We start from the raw sequence: 18,850 nt of genomic DNA on the forward strand, positions 1-18,850 counted from the left end.
TATATGACTTACCTTATTAAGGAACATTGCCAGTACTCCTCCTCTATCCTCCCCCTTCTTCAGTCTCTCTCTTCCTTCTTCTATCCTTTTCGTTCCTGTTAGAAATTATATGTAAAATGCAAAAATTATAAATATGAAAAAAAAAACTATAAATTAACTTTTAGTTTGATGTAGGGAGTGATATTATGAAACAATTTGCACCTATATTTCATTTTTTTATTTTTTGTGGCTTTCAAGTTATTTATTTAGCTTTTCATTCAGCAGCTCTTCAGTTTTCAATTTCAGCAATCTGGTTGCTAGGGCCCAAATTTCCCTAGCAACATGCATTGGTTTGAATGATAGACTGGAAGAAGAATAGGAGAGTGCCTGAATAGAAAGATGAGTAATAAAAAGTAGAAATAACAATAAATATGTAGCCTTACAGAACATTTGTTTTTCAGATGGGATCAATGACCCCCATGTGTAAGCTGAAGAAGACAAAAGAAGACAAACAATTCAAAAACATAAAAAAATTAAGGCAAAAGGAAAACTTGCTTAGAATGAGCCATTCTACAACATCATAAAAGTTAACTGAAAGGTGGACCATCCCTTTAACAGAGAACAGCACTTGGTGTAAATTAAGAAATAGTCAGAAAACCTTTGCTAGGAAAAGTATTAATCTAGTTGGTAACACAGTCCGAGATATTTTACATCGTATACCAAAATAATTAGAGGCCTATTTATCATAATTTGAATTTTTATAATTTTATAGGTTTTTTCTACTCTGAATAAATGCACACACACAAAAAAATGGAATGTTTGCTTTTTTATTAAAATAAAAAATTTGATCAAAATCATGTAAAAACACTTAACATTTCCAAAGACTGCTCCCATTGACTTCTACATGACCTTGCAGGCTTGTAGATGGCGAAGTTTTACTTTTTAGTTTTTTGCACTTAATAAATAACAATTACTATTTTTGTCATAACTAAAGCTCATGATTTTGAGCTCAAAAAGAATGAATTGCAGTAAAAACTGAAATTAAAAATGTTGATAAATCAGCCGCTTACAGTCAAACATTTAGGTGTTTAGATGCTTCATTTTTATGTTTAAGATCAGAAAATGTTTCAGTGCATTTTTCACTTCCGTGTTCTTAAAACTGTAGATAAGAGGGTTCAACAAGGGAGAGGCCACACTATAAAATATTGAAAAGAATTTATCTATATTCCCTAATTCCAGGCCCAAACTAGGACTAAAGTAAATACAAAAAACACTGCTGTAAAATAAGATCACTACAGTCAGATGTGAAGCACAGGTGGAGAAGGCTTTAGATCTTCCATGCGTTGACTGAATGCCAAGGATAGTAGAGATTATATATACATAAGAAGTCAGTATTATAAACAAAGAAACAATCCCCATTGCCAAAGAAAGGGAAAATATGACAGATTTCCTTGCATGGGAATGTTTGCATATAAGCTTTAAAAGTGGAGGGATATCACAGTAAAAATGGTTAATTTCGTGGGAGCCACATAAGGGAAAGCTAAAAATGGCAACAGTGTGTGTTACAGAGGCAACGAGGCTGCTCATATAAGATCCAATTACCAGCAACCAGCAAAAGGTATTGTTCATATTGATATGGTACAGAAGAGGCTGACATATTGCTACATATCTATCATATGCCATAGCAGTCACCATGAAGCACTCAGAGGTTGCAAACATAGCAAAGAAAAACATTTGTGTTGCACATGCCCTGAAAGAGATATACTTTTGCTTTGTTAGGAAATCTGATAGCATCTTGGGTAAAATAGTTGAGGAATAACACATGTCAATCAATGACAAATGGCTCAGGAAAAAATACATAGGAGTGTGTAGCTTGGGGACGGCCCCTATCAGCAATGTCATAGAAATGTTACTTAAAAATGAAAACACATAAATCACCAGGAAGAGCATAAACAGTGGGAATTCAATGGAGTGCTTGGTAGATAACCCTGTTAGGATAAAGTCATCCAAGGTTGTCTTATTTGAAAAACGTATAATATTGTTGACAAAAGTATACATCATACAAGTTCAGGTGTTTTTACTGTCACTTTTTAAGATTGGGTGTCACATCTGTAGAAAAAAAATGAAATGTATAAATAAACTGTCTTCAAAAAGGCAATTTAATCGTGAAGGCTTATGAAACAGAGGTCTCTAACATATACAGCACATTGTAACACATTTACATTTTCAAATGCTAATCTCATATATTTCTATTTTATATGAGCTACCAAACTAAAGAAAAACCTTGAGAGGTGATAGATTAAACAGCTTTGAATGGAATTATAGTGAGAAAGAGTGTTAATGGTTCATGTAGAAGTGTGGGAAAGACATTGTTGGCATGGAGGCCTGTGGATAACAAACCATCATCTAAGAAAAAAGTGCAAACTCCTTGCCTATTATGTGCTTCCATTATTTCGACATGGCAGACAACTGCAGTTTTTGAACTATAAGTAGTGTCTCCCATGGGAAGCTTCTGACCATGCCTTGTGGCTAAAAACCGTGCACATTGGGATATTTAGAGCATTTTTTGATTACTTATAATTCAACTTACAAAACAAGATACAAATTTGTATCTTGTGCTCTGTTACTAAATAAGTTTTGGTGTTACTATGTTTAATATGATTGGATTTTTTTGAATGTGTGGTGCTACAAAATATCTGAAAAATCAAAAAAGTATAAACTGTGTTTAACTACAAAACCTACACATGAATAATTAAAAAGAAAAACATGCCATATGATGGATATTTCACATCTGAGCTAGCAATGGTTGCTTAATTCACAATTTTCTTTTTCTCTCACCTTACCATGTTTCTGCATTTGTTTTTCATTATACAATACCTATGAGAGTTGTATCTCCTCTTATCAACAACAGAGGAATAATGCCACAGCTCTTATTCTTTATATATATGTCGCTTGTTGCTCTTGGGAGTTTAGAGACTTTAGAGACATTGTTGTGTTGAGAAAACACAAAGTACATACCCTCACAGCTAGTGAGGTAGTTCAATATTAGTTAACAAAAAAGGTGGAGAAGAGTGTGAAGATATATCCCTGGCTAGATATATATCAGGTTCTGGATTATTATTTGCTACTAGAGATGCACTAAATCAAGGACTCGGTTTGGGATTTGGCCAGGATTCAGCCTATTTCAGCAGGATTTAGATACAGCTGAATCCATATGCCTGGCCGAACCGAATCCTAATTTGCATGTTTAAATTAGGGACCTCTAATCACAAAACAAGGGAGTAAAAAATGTTTTTTCCACTTTTTCCTTTCCTGCCCTTAATTTGCAGATACAAATTAGGATTCAGATTGGGTTAGGGCCAAAACTTTTTAACTATTCAATTTGAGGTTTTTTTTTTTAAAACATTTATGATTTTGTAAACTCCCTAAAAATTATGAGTAACATACAAAGTCAAGGTATTCAAGTGTTTTCCCATAATTTCATTTCATCAATTTTTGATATTGTGAATTTTTAAGAAATAGGCAACATGCGTAGAAAAAAACTCTAAAATTACACAAATTGCAATTGATTAATATTTATATTAATTTAATTTAAGTTGAATTATGTATTTATTAATTTGTAATTAATATTAATTAATGATATATTAATTAATTGATATTAATTAATTAATTAAATATGAATTAATATTTATTAGTATCATTACACAAATGTTAATATTAAAAATACACACAAATTACACAAATATTGATTATTAGGACTCACCGTGTTAATTGTCAATCTCTTGCTCAGTTGTTATAGGTGTTCATCTAATATACTTTACATTCATGTATAACAAACAAGGGTCTTAAAATAATTGAACAAACAAGAATTCAGAATGAAATGGGTTTAGAGGGCCCTGCTCACAAGAGTTTACAAGGATTAGGAAGCATTTGAAACATGAAGATGATGCAAACAATTGATGATTCTCTAAACAGGTCAATCTTTAGAGAGTTTTTGAAGGCTTGGGTGAAAGGGAAAGGTCAGCTCATGCAGGAAGTTTTAAAGAATTAAAATGCAGTAGTCAAGGTAGGGAGGGGTGACATCACAACTTTCAGTAAAGCAGCAAAGATTGATTGAAGTTTATCAGAGCACATGTCATGTGACTGAAGGCACTTGGGAAACTGACAATTTGTCTAGCCCCCATATTCAGATTTCAAAATTAAATATAAAAAAATCTGTATCCCTTTAAATTGTGCAGGTTTTTTTTTTGCAGGATTATTCATCTTTAACCAGCTTTCTTCCCTAGATATTACTGGAGAATCGGATTGAGATGGATCTCTTTATAATACAGCTACATTTTCCTTGTTTGTTTTTCATTAATAAATTATATTTTATTGTCTTATTTTTATTGTTACAAATTAATTTAACAATTACTGTTTTCATTTTGCAGAAAAATACTCAGATTGGGAGCATTTGTACTTTATGTAATATTTTAGGCAGTATTATTGTTTTGACTGCTTATATCAGTTTCAATTTTTTACTTTTTTGAATTGTCATCAGCCATTTTTTGATAGTTGGTATACACATACTGTAGATCACAATATTCTAGGGAGTGCTGTCCAATTTGTGACCTCCCCTTTTGTGGCCCCCACATGAAAGTCTGGCTGCTGTGCCTGCTTACCTTTTGTAATCTTTAAAAGCTATCAGTACTGAGATAAACTGGCCCCTGTATTGTTTACACTTCACAGTAAAATTCAGATTTGTAATCTCTCCTGCATTGTTCACACCTGTAACACCTCTATTGTTCACACCCCTAAAGCCTTGTACTGTTCACACCCCAGAGCTAGACTGAAAGTGTCCACATTGTTCATCTTTTCACACATCAGACAAACTGCTAAGGGGCACCAGCATTGTGGCACTGTATGTAAAACAGTATGAACGGTTCACTTTACAGTGGTCCTGATATGTTTCCCTGTCTCCTGCTGTTTTCTGCCTGCCCTATGCTCCCTGTGTGTGTGCTATACTCTGCTTGCCCTTTGCTCCCTGTGTGTGTCATACTCTGCCTGCCCTATGCTCCCTGTGTGACATACTCTGCCTGCCCGATGCTCCAGTTGTGTAACATACTCTGCCTGCCCTATGCTCCACATGTGTGTGCCATACTCTGCCTGCCCTATGCTCCCTGTGTGTGTCATACTATGCCTGCCCTATTCTCCCTGTGTGTCATACTCTGCCTGCCCTATGCTCCCTGTGTGAGTGCCATACTCTGCCTACCCTAGGCTCCATATGTGTGTGCACCATACCCTGTCTGCACTATGCTCCCTGTGTGTGACATACGCTGACTGCCCTATGCTCCCTGTGTGTGACATACACTGACTGCCCTATGCTCCCTGTGTGTGCCATACTCTGCCTGCCTTATGATCTCTGTGTGTGGCATACTCTGCCTGCCCTTTGATCCATGTGAGTAACATAATCTGTCTGCCTTATGCTCCATACTCTGCCTGCTCTTTGATCCCTGGGTGTAACATACACTGTCTGCCTTATGCTCCCTGTGTGTGACATACTCGGCCTGCCTTATGATCTCTGTGTGTGACATACTCTGCCTGCCCTATGCTCCCTGTGTGACATACACTGCCTGCCTGATGCTCCCACTGTGTAACATACTCTGCCTACCCTATGCTCCATGTGTGTGTGCCATGCTCTGCCTGCCCTATGCTCCCTATGTGAGTGCCATACTCTGCCTACCCTATGCTCCATGTGTGTGCACATTACCCTGTCTGCACTATGCTCCCTGTGTGTGACATACTCTGCCTGCCCATGCTCCCTGTGTGTGAAATACTCTGCCTGCCTTATGCTCCCTGTGTGTGACATTCTCTGCCTGCCCAATGCTCCTTGTGTGTGACATACTCGGCCTGCCTTATGATCTCTGTGTGTGACATACTCTGCCTAACCTATGCTCCCTGTGTGTGACATAGTCTGCCTGCCTTGGGATCTCTGCATATGACATACTCAGCCTGCCTTATGCTTCCTGTGTGCACCATACTCTGCCTACCCTATGCTCCTTGTGTGTGCCATACTTTGCTTGCCCTACTCTGCCTGTGTGAGGTGAACGTAGTGGGGATTTGTTGACATTTGGAAATACCTGTTAAGGATCCCCAAGGTGTTATATCATATGATGGGAGTGATGTGTTATCCACAGGGGAGGATGGGGCATATGGTTTAAGGATATGTTTTAATATGACTTAAAGAACTTGTTTCACACATGAGTTATGAGTGATAACCTGAGCACCATTAGGTATTTTTTGGTGTGTTAATTAATGTGGACATGGTCTTAAAAGTTCTGTGTGTCTTAAAAGTTGGGGTGGTTTAAAACTGAGAGTCGTCAAAACACTGGCTTCCATTATCGGCCCCACACCACGTAGGCCAGAAAAATTCCGGCCCTTGGTCCTTGGTGCGACAGAAGTTGGACAGCACTGTTTTAGGAATGACTCAAAATTAATGGTACTGATTATAACTAGAGAATTATAGAATTTTTATTTGGTAAACAAGTGTCATAAAGTAATAATAAATTCGCAGAGCTCAGAAGAAAATTCGCTGTCAAAAAATCCGCTGTGTAAAAAAAAATTAGGCGTGCGTCAGAATAGTCACACGTATAAAAAATGTTGCGCTTCAAAATTATTCAGACGCTCATTGACTTTAATGCATTTGGATAAAATAGGCAAGCGTAAAAAAATTCTTGAGGCCGTTGAAATTGACGCACGTCAATATAATTTTCACGCCAATTGACTCCAATGGCTTTTTGCAAATTTTTCACTGTTTGCGAATTTTGCGGTAAATATGCACATTTTTTGGCAAAACGAAATGGGACAAATTCGCCCATCACTAATGCTGATGGCTGAATTTCAATCTCAATGCCATTAAATGTTTTATTAACTGTTTTGTATCCCACAAAGTGAATATTTCAGGTAAAACAAAAAAAAACAAAACATATGTTCCATGGTATCAGTGTATTTGGAAACACCTGAAAAACGGAGTATCAGTCTGTATCAGAAGAAAGTAACTTTCAATTTAAGCACTATATTTTAGTAAGTAATTTTCCCATTGTATGTCAAAAAATTGGTTAGTCTACTCGCAGGGATCTGGAACCTTGGCTCTCCAGCTGTTAAGGAACTACAAGTCCCACAATGCATTTGCCTTTAGACTCCTTCAAAAGGCTCCTTCATTGCATTGTGGGACTTGTAGTTCCTTAACAGCTGGAGAGCCAAGGTTCCAGATCCCACTTCACTCTAGCGCTTTCTCCCAGGCTGTCTTAAATAGATTGATTTGCTTTTGGTGAGAAGTCATGATTTTATGTTTAATTTGCATTATTATTTTATTTGTATTTCTGTCTTACAGTGTAACATTGTGGCATACTTTATTTGAGAGGTGCCCAATAATGAAACACTGATACAATAGATACCCAAAAATGAAACACTGTTTGAATATTTACTTAGTCTGGCAAATCTAAGGGGGGTATCTACTAAAGCTCTATTTTTTTAAAAAAAATATTTGATCAAACTCCCAAACCGAATCCCCTTAATTAACCAATAAAAGGAAACGTCGCAACAAAATTGTATGACAAATCGAATTGTGTACGTTTTTCAATTTGACACTGGAAAAATTCAACTTTTTCTATTTGATTCCTGAAAAACACAGCTTTGCTGGATTATCCAACAAAAACCAGCCCAAAAACCCTTGAAGATCAGGAAGGCAAGAAACATTTTTAAATTGTAAAAGGGACATCTGCCATTGACTTTTACATGATTTTGACAAGTATTAGCTGGAGTATTCTCGAATTTGGATTTCTCACAGTTATATGTTATATAAAATATATAATAGTATATATTGTTATAAAATAAATCCTGAAAAAGTCTCACTTTCTTCCCCCTGCAAAATTTTTTGAATTTTTTTTGCAACAAAAACCCTGAACAGAAAAATGTAAGGTTTAATAAATGTACTAATTTAAGCTTTTAAATACCAAAACTTGTCTTACTCCCCAAATTCACAACATCTGGTTAATTTTTGGTTCTTTTGGTCAATCTCCCCAGAAACTTCTTAAGGAAAGAATGGATGGGGTAAAATGATTTAAAATATGTTCACGTGAATGTTATTGTATGTTACAGGGCAACACTAATAGGGTAATGCCACATGAGGCTAAAACTTGGCCTGCGCTTTCCAGTGCACAGCCCCTAGGCTGCAGTTAGCCACTTGCATTTCCTGATCTTATAAACATGTTGTTGACCTGGGTGCAGGTCTCCACAGTGGATTTTGACACCAAAATGTGAACGCTCTTGTTTCGGGACCAAAATCCACCTTATGGGTCTGTGAAAATGATGATTAGGATGCCAAGTTTTTTTTTATTGTATTTCATCTGTTTGCTTTTCTTTTAAACAGATTTTTGGGGGGGTTATTTATCAAGGTCCGAATTGCTGAACCTCGAATAATTTGCAGTTTTGGAGCAAAAAAAAAAAAACTTGAATTTTTGGAGATTTATTATTAAGTCCAATGGTCTAAAAACTCTGAATCCGAAAACCCAACATCTAAAAGCATTTGAGGTCCTGTATAAGTAAATGGGGAAGGTCCCAGTGTCTGCGCTGATGTCTGTACCCATATCTGATGGGAGCTCGGTGGAAAAAACTCAGAAAGCTCGGAAAACACAGAACAATTCAGAGTTTTTGGGAAAAGCTCAGAAGTTTGCCCAACCCTTTTGGGACTTTTTCTTCATAAATAAGGTCCATTTGGGAATTCAGAGTTTGATATATTAAAAATAATGAGATAAATTCGGACCTTAATAAATAACTCCCTTTGAGTTTTATCAAATCTCAGGTTTATTTGAGTAGAATAAAAATACAAAAATTCAACAAATTCAAACTTTGATAAATTAGACCATATTGGGCAGATATGAGTAAATAAAAATACACACTTTTATAAATTTGCAGTTTATTTCACACTGCTTTCCCCATAGTTTGTTTCAGCCTAAGTAATTGTATTCAGCATGATATTCAGACCTTTCTGTTGAAACACTGAACTGTAGCTATGCAGAAATCTTCCTCACACTTTTTATCAAGGCATTCTTTACCTCTTTATTCCTTAAACTATATATGAGAGGGTTTAACATGGGAGTCACTGCAACATAAAAAACAGAAAAAACCGGGTCCAGGCTCTCTGATTCTGAAGGCGGCCTCATGTACATCCAGAATGCACTGCCATAGAAAATGATCAGAACAGTAAAGTGGGAAGTGCAAGTAGAGAAAGCCTTTTGTCTGCCATGTTTGGACTTAATGTGTAGTATGGTTCTTATTATATTTATATATGATATTACATTTAGAGAAAATGTCATGAGTCCTACTGAAAATGCTTCCACATAAATGGTGTTGTAAAATGTAGTTCTATCACAGGAGATGTCTGCCACAGCCTTAATGTCACAGAAAAACTGTTTGATCCTATTGGAATGACAAATTGTCAGCTTTGATACCAGACTTATAAACAATGCTGAATTAGTAAAGCCAGAAATCCAGGTCCCTATAATCACCAGTACACATGCTCTCCTATGCATAAAACAATGATACCTTAAAGGCTTGCAAATAGCAAGATAACGATCATATGCCATAGAGGACAATAATATAACTTCTACAGCAGCCAAGGCCAAGAAAAAGTACATTTGAGTAAAACATTGTATGAAGGTTATTGAGTTATTTCCTGAAAGCAAAATGTCTATCAGTTTAGGGAGAGTGACAGTAGGATAACAGATATCTACAAAGGCCAGGGTGCAGAGAAAGAAGTACATAGGGGTGTGTAAATGAATATCCAAATATATAACATTTATTATAACAAGATTCCCCAATACTCCAGTTACATAAATAAAGAAAAATATGATGGAAATAAGAGCCTGTTTTTCTCCATTATTGTCAAATGCCAAAAAATACAGGCGTTTTGATTGTGTCTGGTTTTCCATCTCCATCTATTTACATTGAAAATACTGTTTGGATCGGAAAGTGGAGAATGTGCTTTATGTTATGCCATAAAAAATGACGCACTTTTCTATATGTTATACATCCTGAATTAATCAAAGAATTTAAATAATTACTTTCTATAAAAAAAAACAGATGAAGTCACTGGAACCTAATAAAACAATTAAAATGTAGAAGTTGGAGAGAAGATTAAAAGGCACCAATTATGAGTGATGAAGGCAAATCAGTAAAATGACAACTCAGTTACTCCATGACAGCAGTTGTATACAGTCTCCAGCAGAACAGGAAAAACCACATATATATTAAGTCAAAATATGTCTAAAATGTTGATATTTCCTTGAATTATAACCAAGCATTGCAGGTTTTCAGACATTAGCCATCCATGTATGGTGTTTATATTTGGTTCCAAATTAAGTACAGTAATTTTACTCATTTAGTCTAAACAATTGAGTTAAAGTTAATATATAATATTTAGTATAATATATAATAATAACTACTGCTTGGAATTATTTAACCTTATAAGGAACATTCTGTTTATTGTTACCCTGCAAAATTTACAGCTGGTTCAGTTTTCCGTATATAAAGGTGGTGTTACCTCTAGTCTAGCAAACTTGGTCCTATTTATAGGAATGTTTGAATGAAGAACTTGATCTACTATACTTCCCATAGGTCTTTTTCTCTTGGGTTTAATTATTCAGGTTATTCAGGGTGTCCCCTGTCTTCAACTTAATTAAAGGCTGTAAAACTATAATAGAAAGTGAACTACTTTAATGCATTTGGACAAAAAAGTCACTGAGACAAAAAGTTGCCAAGACAAATAAGTCGCCACAAGAAAAAACACTGATTAAATAAATGCAGTTGGAGTGAGAAAAAAAAATTGTTGCGTGCGTAAACAAATTGTCATATAAATATTTTACTGCCTATTGGCTTCAATGCATTTCAAGAATTATTCACTATTTCGCAAATTTTTTGGTGAAGCAAACGGGACAAATTTGCTCATCATTAATTGGAGTCAATAAGAAGCTGACATCACGTTATGGTAAAGAAATGTTTTAGCTGTGCAATAATAACATATACATTACCCTACTTTGTTAGAGAAGAGCCTTTCTTTAAGCAACAACTGCTCTCATATTCCTTCAAGAGGTTTATTTCAGGGTTTTTTTTAGACCACATGACAAAATTCGAGCAAGGATTTGTGGAAAATGTAAGGCTGAAAAAGTATGTGTATCCTTATTCAAGGCACCATTAGATTTCAAAAAATCCAAAGAGCCTAATAGACCCTTAGGCTGCTCATATCATATTATTAGCTTATTCTCTTATTTTAAGGCAATATTACGTGGGCAACTTTAACTAAAAGCAACTCATATTCAGGTATGAAGTTACAGTAAGATACTGTAAGATACAAATAATTCTTATTTTATTATGCCTTTGATCACAGTATTAGTTCATCCATTTAAATTATTACAGATATTATGTTATTATTACAGTTTAAGATTTGTGATAATAAACATGCCAAGAACCCGCTCCTCCCACTATCTGAGAGTCCCCAACCCCCTAGAAGCAAAATGTTCACTATCAAATGCAACTTCTCCTACTCCTTTCAAAGTTCAACTAACCTGTTGACTTGAACTGTTAGGGGCAGATTTATCAAGGGTTGAATTTCAAAGTACAAAAAAACTTCGAAATTCGAACATCGAATTTAAAAACTTTGAATTCGAATAACGAATTCAACGTTTTTTCACCGAGTTTGGCAATCCTACGATCAAATAAAAATCGTTTTAAGGATTAAATCCTTCGAATCGAATGACTTGAACTCTTAGTTAATTAAAAGGAAACTATACCACTGAATAGGGATGATAATCTTTTTTGACCAGTACATTTTTCTTGCGAAATTTCTTAAATCTACACTCGAATTTCACTCTACTGTCTGTCTGGGCACTGTGTTTGGAAGAAATGGAGAACAAGGGAACCCTTTTTGTTTCTATAAAGACAAGTTGTATTATAGTGGAAAGGAACTTCTTAAACAAGGCAGAGCAGAGCACTTTAAATGTTGTTGCAGAATTTAAAAGCACTGTAAGTGCAATGTAAGCTTGCCTTCCCCTTGACTCATTTGGCAAAACTGAATTTACCGGTGAAGCTGAACAGGTCAGTTTCAGTCATTAGTTCCCCAGAGCATTACAGGTCTCTACAAAATTATGCTGTATGAACAGTCCATATGTATAACCCTGCTTCATCTGAATAAAAACATTCATAACAATGAGTTTTAATTATGATTATTGTGTTTTTAAGATACAGTGTGTATATTTTTTCTTGTTAGTTTTCACTTCTTTACACAGCAAACAAACAACCTACCATTTAGATTTGCTTTGTAACAACTTATATCTCGTTAGGCTTTTAATACTACCCTTTTTCCTCAAATTAAGGGACAGTCTTTATAGACACTGATTTTTCACAGTTTTTCTGTTCTTGATAACTCAACTATTTGAGGTATTTGAGTTTTTTGATTGATTTTATCTATTAAATGTTTCTAAAATTTTGATAAATAAGGCCCTACCCCCCATATGTAATAAAGGGCACTACGTTTGCCCAAGGGTAGTAACCCATAGCGACCAATAAAATGCTTGCTTTTAAACATGTGATTGGTAAATTCTACCTGCTGATTAGTTGCTATGGGTTACTGCTCATGTGCAAACTTAGGGCCTTTTATTACATTACCCCCTAAGTGTTATATAATCCTCTGATCATCTGAACTGGTTCTAGTAGAAATATTTCATAGTATGCCTATATATCTCATCTATTTTTTCTGGTAACAGCTATACAAATTTTTAAACATATTCATCAGCCATTCTTTAATACATGGTACTGTGTGAATGAGAAGGCCACAGAACATTTATTATAGGAGTACAGTTTTTATGTAAACAAGTAGAATGTCATAAATATCACAATATAACATGAATATTTGTATAACAAATGATTAAACTCTTTAACAGCCACGACCCATAATAGCCCTAGTTGCACAATGCTACTAGCGATGGCAGCTGCCAAGTTAGCCTAGCCCAACTTACTCCCCCCAACAAATTCACTAACTGGGGTGTTTACTTACCTGGAAGTGCCAGGCCTGTCAGTCACCCAGTAACTGTGCAATTTCACTCCTAACCAATCCATTGTGTCTCAGACTCAACCAACCAACCACATCCATGAATAGCCCCCATAAATCGGGGAGGTAGGGTGTGTGTTTTTTTGTGCTTCCTAAACTGTAATGGGCAGAGGGATATTCTCTGCCTCCCTTTGCACCTCCCTGATGTCACTAACCCAGAGATTTCCAAATGACCAATACTCCTGGAGAATGGACGGGGGGCAAAGCAACCTCTGGCTCTGACATGCCCCTATTTCCCTACTCTCCACTATGGGTCATTCTGGTTGAGATGTAGGTAAACTATTTAATTCCATCCTGGATGTGGCATGATTGGAGCAGGATCTAAACAAGCTGACAAGATGGGCAGCAGCAAAGTGGCAAGTGAGATCCAGATAATGATAAATAGGTGCCTGTTCATAAACTTGGGCCCTCTATACCAGTGCTTTAACTGCAATGTTGATCAACAGGTTTACCTTTTTTTTATTTGCCCAGCGATAGTATGCTCTTTTATTTACACTGGGAGAAATCACAATTTTGTGTTATAGGTGTTGGACCAGAGCATATAATTTTCTTCCATACATTTAGGGGCCGATTCCCTAAATTCGAGTGAAGGATTCGAAGTAGAAAAACTTCGAATTTCGAAGTATTTTTTGGGCTACTTCGACCATCGAATGGGTTACTTCGACCTTCGACTACGACTACGACTTCGAATCGAAGGATTCGAAGTAAAAAATCGTTCGACTATTCGACCATTCGATAGTCAAAGTACTAAAAAAAAACTTCGACCCCCTAGTTCAGCAGCTAAAAGCTACCGAAGTCAATGTTAGCTTTCCTAAGTTTTTTTGATCGAAGGATATTCCTTCGATCGTTGGATTAAAATCCTTCGAATCGTTCGATTCGAAGGATTTAATCGTTCGATTCGAAGGATTTAATCGTTCGACTAAATACCAGAAGAGTCAACTGTCCTTGTTGTTTTATGTTTTATTGTTCCAAATGAATTTAATTATTTGAGTTTTACTTTGTATAAAAAATAAATCTTTTTTTCCCAAAGACTTGAGGAACCTTTATTCACTAAACATTACGCCTGCCATAAATAAAGTATTATCTCTTTGCCATAAATGGAATAATACCCCTCTAAATCTAAAAGGAAAGATAGCTTTATTCAAGATGTTGATATTTCCCAAATTAATTTATCCATTAACAAACTTGCCAATTTTAATTAAACATAATGACATTAAGAAACTGGATTCAGTACTGAATAGTTTTATATGGAGTGGTAAGAAACCTAAAATTGCCCTATCCAAATTGCGAGGCCCCTATGCTTTAGGTGGCCTAAAGTTACCTAATTTCAGAATCTTTAACTTAGCTGCAATTACTAGATACCTTATTGAGTGGACGTTTAAAGGAGACAAATTTACAAATCCTGCTCTTGAACTTTTTCCCACATCCACCTCCCACATTTTAAATATCCTCCATTTGAAATGGAAGGATGTTCCTTTTGAATGTAAAGTAAACCCTCTATTTAGGGACTCAATTTTTACATGGAAATTGCTATTCTCCAGTCACAATTTTAATCATATGCAGACTCCTTTCATGCCAATTCATCGCCTTTGGAAAAACTCACAACCCGGATACTCCTTACTTTCCCTCTCTAAAAAACGCCATCCTCTTATGATTAGAGACTTTGTGGATCCTACTAATGGGAAACTTCTTTCTTGGGCAGTAGAGATGTCGCGAACTGTTCGCCGGCGAACCCGGGTGTTCGCGCTCGCCGGAAGTTCGCGAACGTCGCGCGACGTTCGCCATTTTGGGTTCGCCATTGTTGGCGCTTTTTTTTGCCCTCTCACCCCAGACCAGCAGGTACATGGCAGCCAATCAGGAAGCTCTCCCCTGGACCACTCCCCTTCCCTATAAAAACCGAAGCCCTGCAGCGTTTTTTCACTCTGCCTGTGTGTGCTGAAGAGATAGTGTAGGGAGAGAGCTGCTGCCTGTTAGTGATTTCAGGGACAGTTGAAAGTTTGCTGGCTAGTAATCGTTTTGATACTGCTCTGTTATTGGAGGGACAGAAGTCTGCAGGGGTTTGAGGGACATTTTAGCTTAGGTAGCTTTGCTGGCTAGTAATCTACCTTCTACTGCAGTGCTCTGTATGTAGCTGCAGTGGGCAGCTGTCCTGCTTCTGATCTCATCTGCTGACTGCTGCAATAACAGTAGTCCTTGTAAGGACTGCTTTTATTTATTTTTTTGTTGTTTTACTACTACTACTACTACTACTATAAGAGCCCAGTGCTATTAGTCTAGCAGTGTTGGGGAGTGGGACTGGTGTGCTAATCTGCTGCTCCTAGTAGTTCAGCAGCACCAACTTTAATTTTTTTTTTTAATATTCATTTTTTTTTTATTTTACTTTTTTTTATTTTACTACCGCTGTAGTAGTGTATAAGTTGACCTTTTAGGCATTATTTGCCCTGTAGGCATTATTTGCACACTGTTTTCTTCAACCCGCCATCTAGCTGTGTGACCTTGTTCACATTCTGTCTAAATATCCATAATATTACCGTCTCCAGAAAAAACACCGGAGTGACTTTTTTCAAGCAGCATTCATATATTTTACGTAATCCGTATCCACCGCTGTAGTAGTGTATACGTTGACCTTGTAGGCATTATTTGCACAGTGTTTTCTTCAACCCGCCATCTAGCTGTGTGACCTTGTTCACATTCTGTCTAAATATCCATAATATTACCGTCTCCAGAAAAAACACCGGAGTGACTTTTTTCAAGCAGCCATAATATATTTTACGTAATCCGTATCCACCGCTGTAGTAGTGTATACGTTGACCTTGTAGGCATTATTTGCACAGTGTTTTCTTCAACCCGCCATCTAGCTGTGTGACCTTGTTCACATTCTGTCTAAATATCCATAATATTACCGTCTCCAGAAAAAACACCGGAGTGACTTTTTTCAAGCAGCCATAATATATTTTACGTAATCCGTATCCACCGCTGTAGTAGTGTATACGTTGACCTTGTAGGCATTATTTGCACACTGTTTTCTTCAACCCGCCATCTAGCTGTGTGACCTTGTTCACATTCTGTCTAAATATCCATAATATTACCGTCTCCAGAAAAAACACCGGAGTGACTTTTTTCAAGCAGCCATAATATATTTTACGTAATCCGTATCCACCGCTGTAGTAGTGTATACGTTGACCTTGTAGGCATTATTTGCACAGTGTTTTCTTCAACCCGCCATCTAGCTGTGTGACCTTGTTCACATTCTGTCTAAATATCCATAATATTACCGTCTCCAGAAAAAACACCGGAGTGACTTTTTTCAAGCAGCCATAATATATTTTACGTAATCCGTATCCACCGCTGTAGTAGTGTATACGTTGACCTTGTAGGCATTATTTGCACAGTGTTTTCTTCAACCCGCCATCTAGCTGTGTGACCTTGTTCACATTCTGTCTAAATATCCATAATATTACCGTCTCCAGAAAAAACACCGGAGTGACTTTTTTCAAGCAGCCATAATATATTTTACGTAATCCGTATCCACCGCTGTAGTAGTGTATACGTTGACCTTGTAGGCATTATTTGCACACTGTTTTCTTCAACCCGCCATCTAGCTGTGTGACCTTGTTCACATTCTGTCTAAATATCCATAATATTACCGTCTCCAGAAAAAACACCGGAGTGACTTTTTTCAAGCAGCCATAATATATTTTACGTAATCCGTATCCACCGCTGTAGTAGTGTATACGTTGACCTTGTAGGCATTATTTGCACACTGTTTTCTTCAACCCGCCATCTAGCTGTGTGTATTATCGTTTCCAGAAAAACCAACTGAGTTTTTGTTGTTGTTGTTGTTTTTTAAAAAATAATGCCAGGCAAAGGCAGGCCGCCACGCAGAGGCCGTGCTAGGGGCCGTGCTGCTATGCAATCCTGTGGCCCTAGCAAATTGCCCAGTTTTAAAAAGCCAATGACCCTGAACTCCCAAAATGCTGAAGAGGTAGTTGACTGGCTTACACAGCACACCCCATCCTCTACCGTTTCTAACTTTACCACAACATCCTCCTCATCCTCCACTGCTATGGCCACCCCACGTAACACTTCCTCCACCACCGGTGCCCCTTCTTCACTGGGGTCAGAGGAGTTATTTTCCCATGAGTTTCTTGAACTGAGTAATGCGCAACCATTATTGCCAGAAGAAGATGAAGGAGATGAGGACCTTACACCAGATTTAATTCTGGCAGAGAACACGACAGAGATGGACATAATGAGTGATGAGGAGGAGGTCCCCGCTGCTGCTTCCTTCTGTGATGTGTCAGAAGAAATTGATGCATCTGAGGAGAATGATGATGAGGAGATTGATGTTTTGTGGGTGCCTAGTAGAAGAGAGCAAGAGGAGGGTAGTTCAGATGGAGAGACGGAGAGTCAGAGAGGCAGTAGGAGAATAAGACTTAGAAGAAGCAGGGAGGACAGCCCGCAGGGATCAGTAGGGCAACAACATGTATCGGCACCTGTGTTCAGCCGGCCAACGCACCCGCCATTGCCGCCAATGCCGCCAACTTCTACTGTTACCGCCAGATCGCACACTTCCAAAAAGTCAGCAGTGTGGGATTTTTTTAATGTGTGTGCCTCTGACAAAAGCATTGTAATTTGCAATGAGTGCAGTCAGAAACTGAGCCTTGGTAAGCCCAACAGCCACATAGGTACAACTTCTATGCGAAGGCACATGAGCGGCAAGCACAAAGCACTTTGGGAGCAACACCTCAAAGGCAACAGGCAAACTAAAAGCCACACTCCTTCTGGTCCAGCATCTTACTGCTCTACCTCTGCTCTCCTTGACCCGTCTGAACCACCCTCCATTCCGCCTTCCACCTTGACCACCTGTTCCCATTCCCAGTCATCTGCCACCAGCCAAGTTTCTGTGAAGGCCATGTTTGAGCGTAAGAAGCCAATGTCTGACTGTCACCCCCTTGCCCGGCGTCTGACAGCTGGCTTGTCTGCACTCTTAGCCCGCCAGCTTTTACCATACCAGCTGGTGGACTCTGAGGCCTTCCGCAAATTTGTAGCAATTGGGACACCGCAGTGGAAGGTACCCAGCCGCAATTTTTTTTCTAAAAAGGGAATACCACACCTGTACCAACATGTGCAGAGCCAAGTTACCGCATCTCTGTCACTTAGTGTTGGGCCAAAGGTCCATATGACTACTGACGCATGGTCCTCCAAGCATGGTCAGGGCAGGTATGTCACCTACACTGCCCACTGGGTGAACTTGGTAATGGCTGGGAAGCAGGGAATGGGTAGCTCAACAACAACAGTGGAGTTGGTGTCACCGCCACGGATTGCACGCGGTTCTGCCACCACCTCTACTCCTCCATCGCTCTCTACCTCGTCTTCTTCTTCTTCTTACTCTGCTGCTGGGTCCTCCTTCTCCTCCTCCACACCTGTGCACCCCCAGCTCCCCCTAGGCTATTCGACGTGCCAGGTACGCCGTTGTCACGCTGTCTTGGGGATGACGTGCCTGGAAAGCAAAAACCATACCGGATCTGTACTCCTGTCATCTCTGCAGTCACAGGCCGATCGGTGGCTGACCCCACACCAACTGCAGATCGGAAAAGTGGTGTGTGACAATGGAAGCAATCTGTTGGCAGCGTTGAGACTAGGCAATTTAACACATGTGCCCTGCATGGCACATGTGTTAAATTTAATAGTCCAACGTTTTGTCTCCAAGTACCCAGGATTCCA

General features: G+C 38.0%; 2 protein-coding genes across 2 annotated transcripts; both read right to left on the reverse strand.

The window, feature by feature from the left end:
* Positions 1–1,059: 1,059 nt before the first annotated feature.
* Positions 1,060–2,037, reverse strand: LOC108710321 (olfactory receptor 998). The gene has a single exon (XM_018251459.1). It carries the CDS (start codon positions 2,035–2,037, stop codon positions 1,060–1,062), a length of 978 nt encoding a protein of 325 aa, XP_018106948.1.
* A 6,992-nt stretch (positions 2,038–9,029) lies between these two features.
* LOC121401256 (olfactory receptor 8H1-like) lies at positions 9,030–9,950 on the reverse strand. Its single transcript, XM_041585595.1, has one exon. The coding sequence runs from the start codon at positions 9,948–9,950 to the stop codon at positions 9,030–9,032; it is 921 nt and encodes a 306-aa protein (XP_041441529.1).
* Between the last annotated feature and the right edge of the window lie 8,900 nt (positions 9,951–18,850).

Source organism: Xenopus laevis, chromosome 3L (genome assembly GCF_017654675.1).
Source record: "Xenopus laevis strain J_2021 chromosome 3L, Xenopus_laevis_v10.1, whole genome shotgun sequence".
NCBI classification, from domain to species: Eukaryota; Metazoa; Chordata; class Amphibia; order Anura; family Pipidae; genus Xenopus; species Xenopus laevis.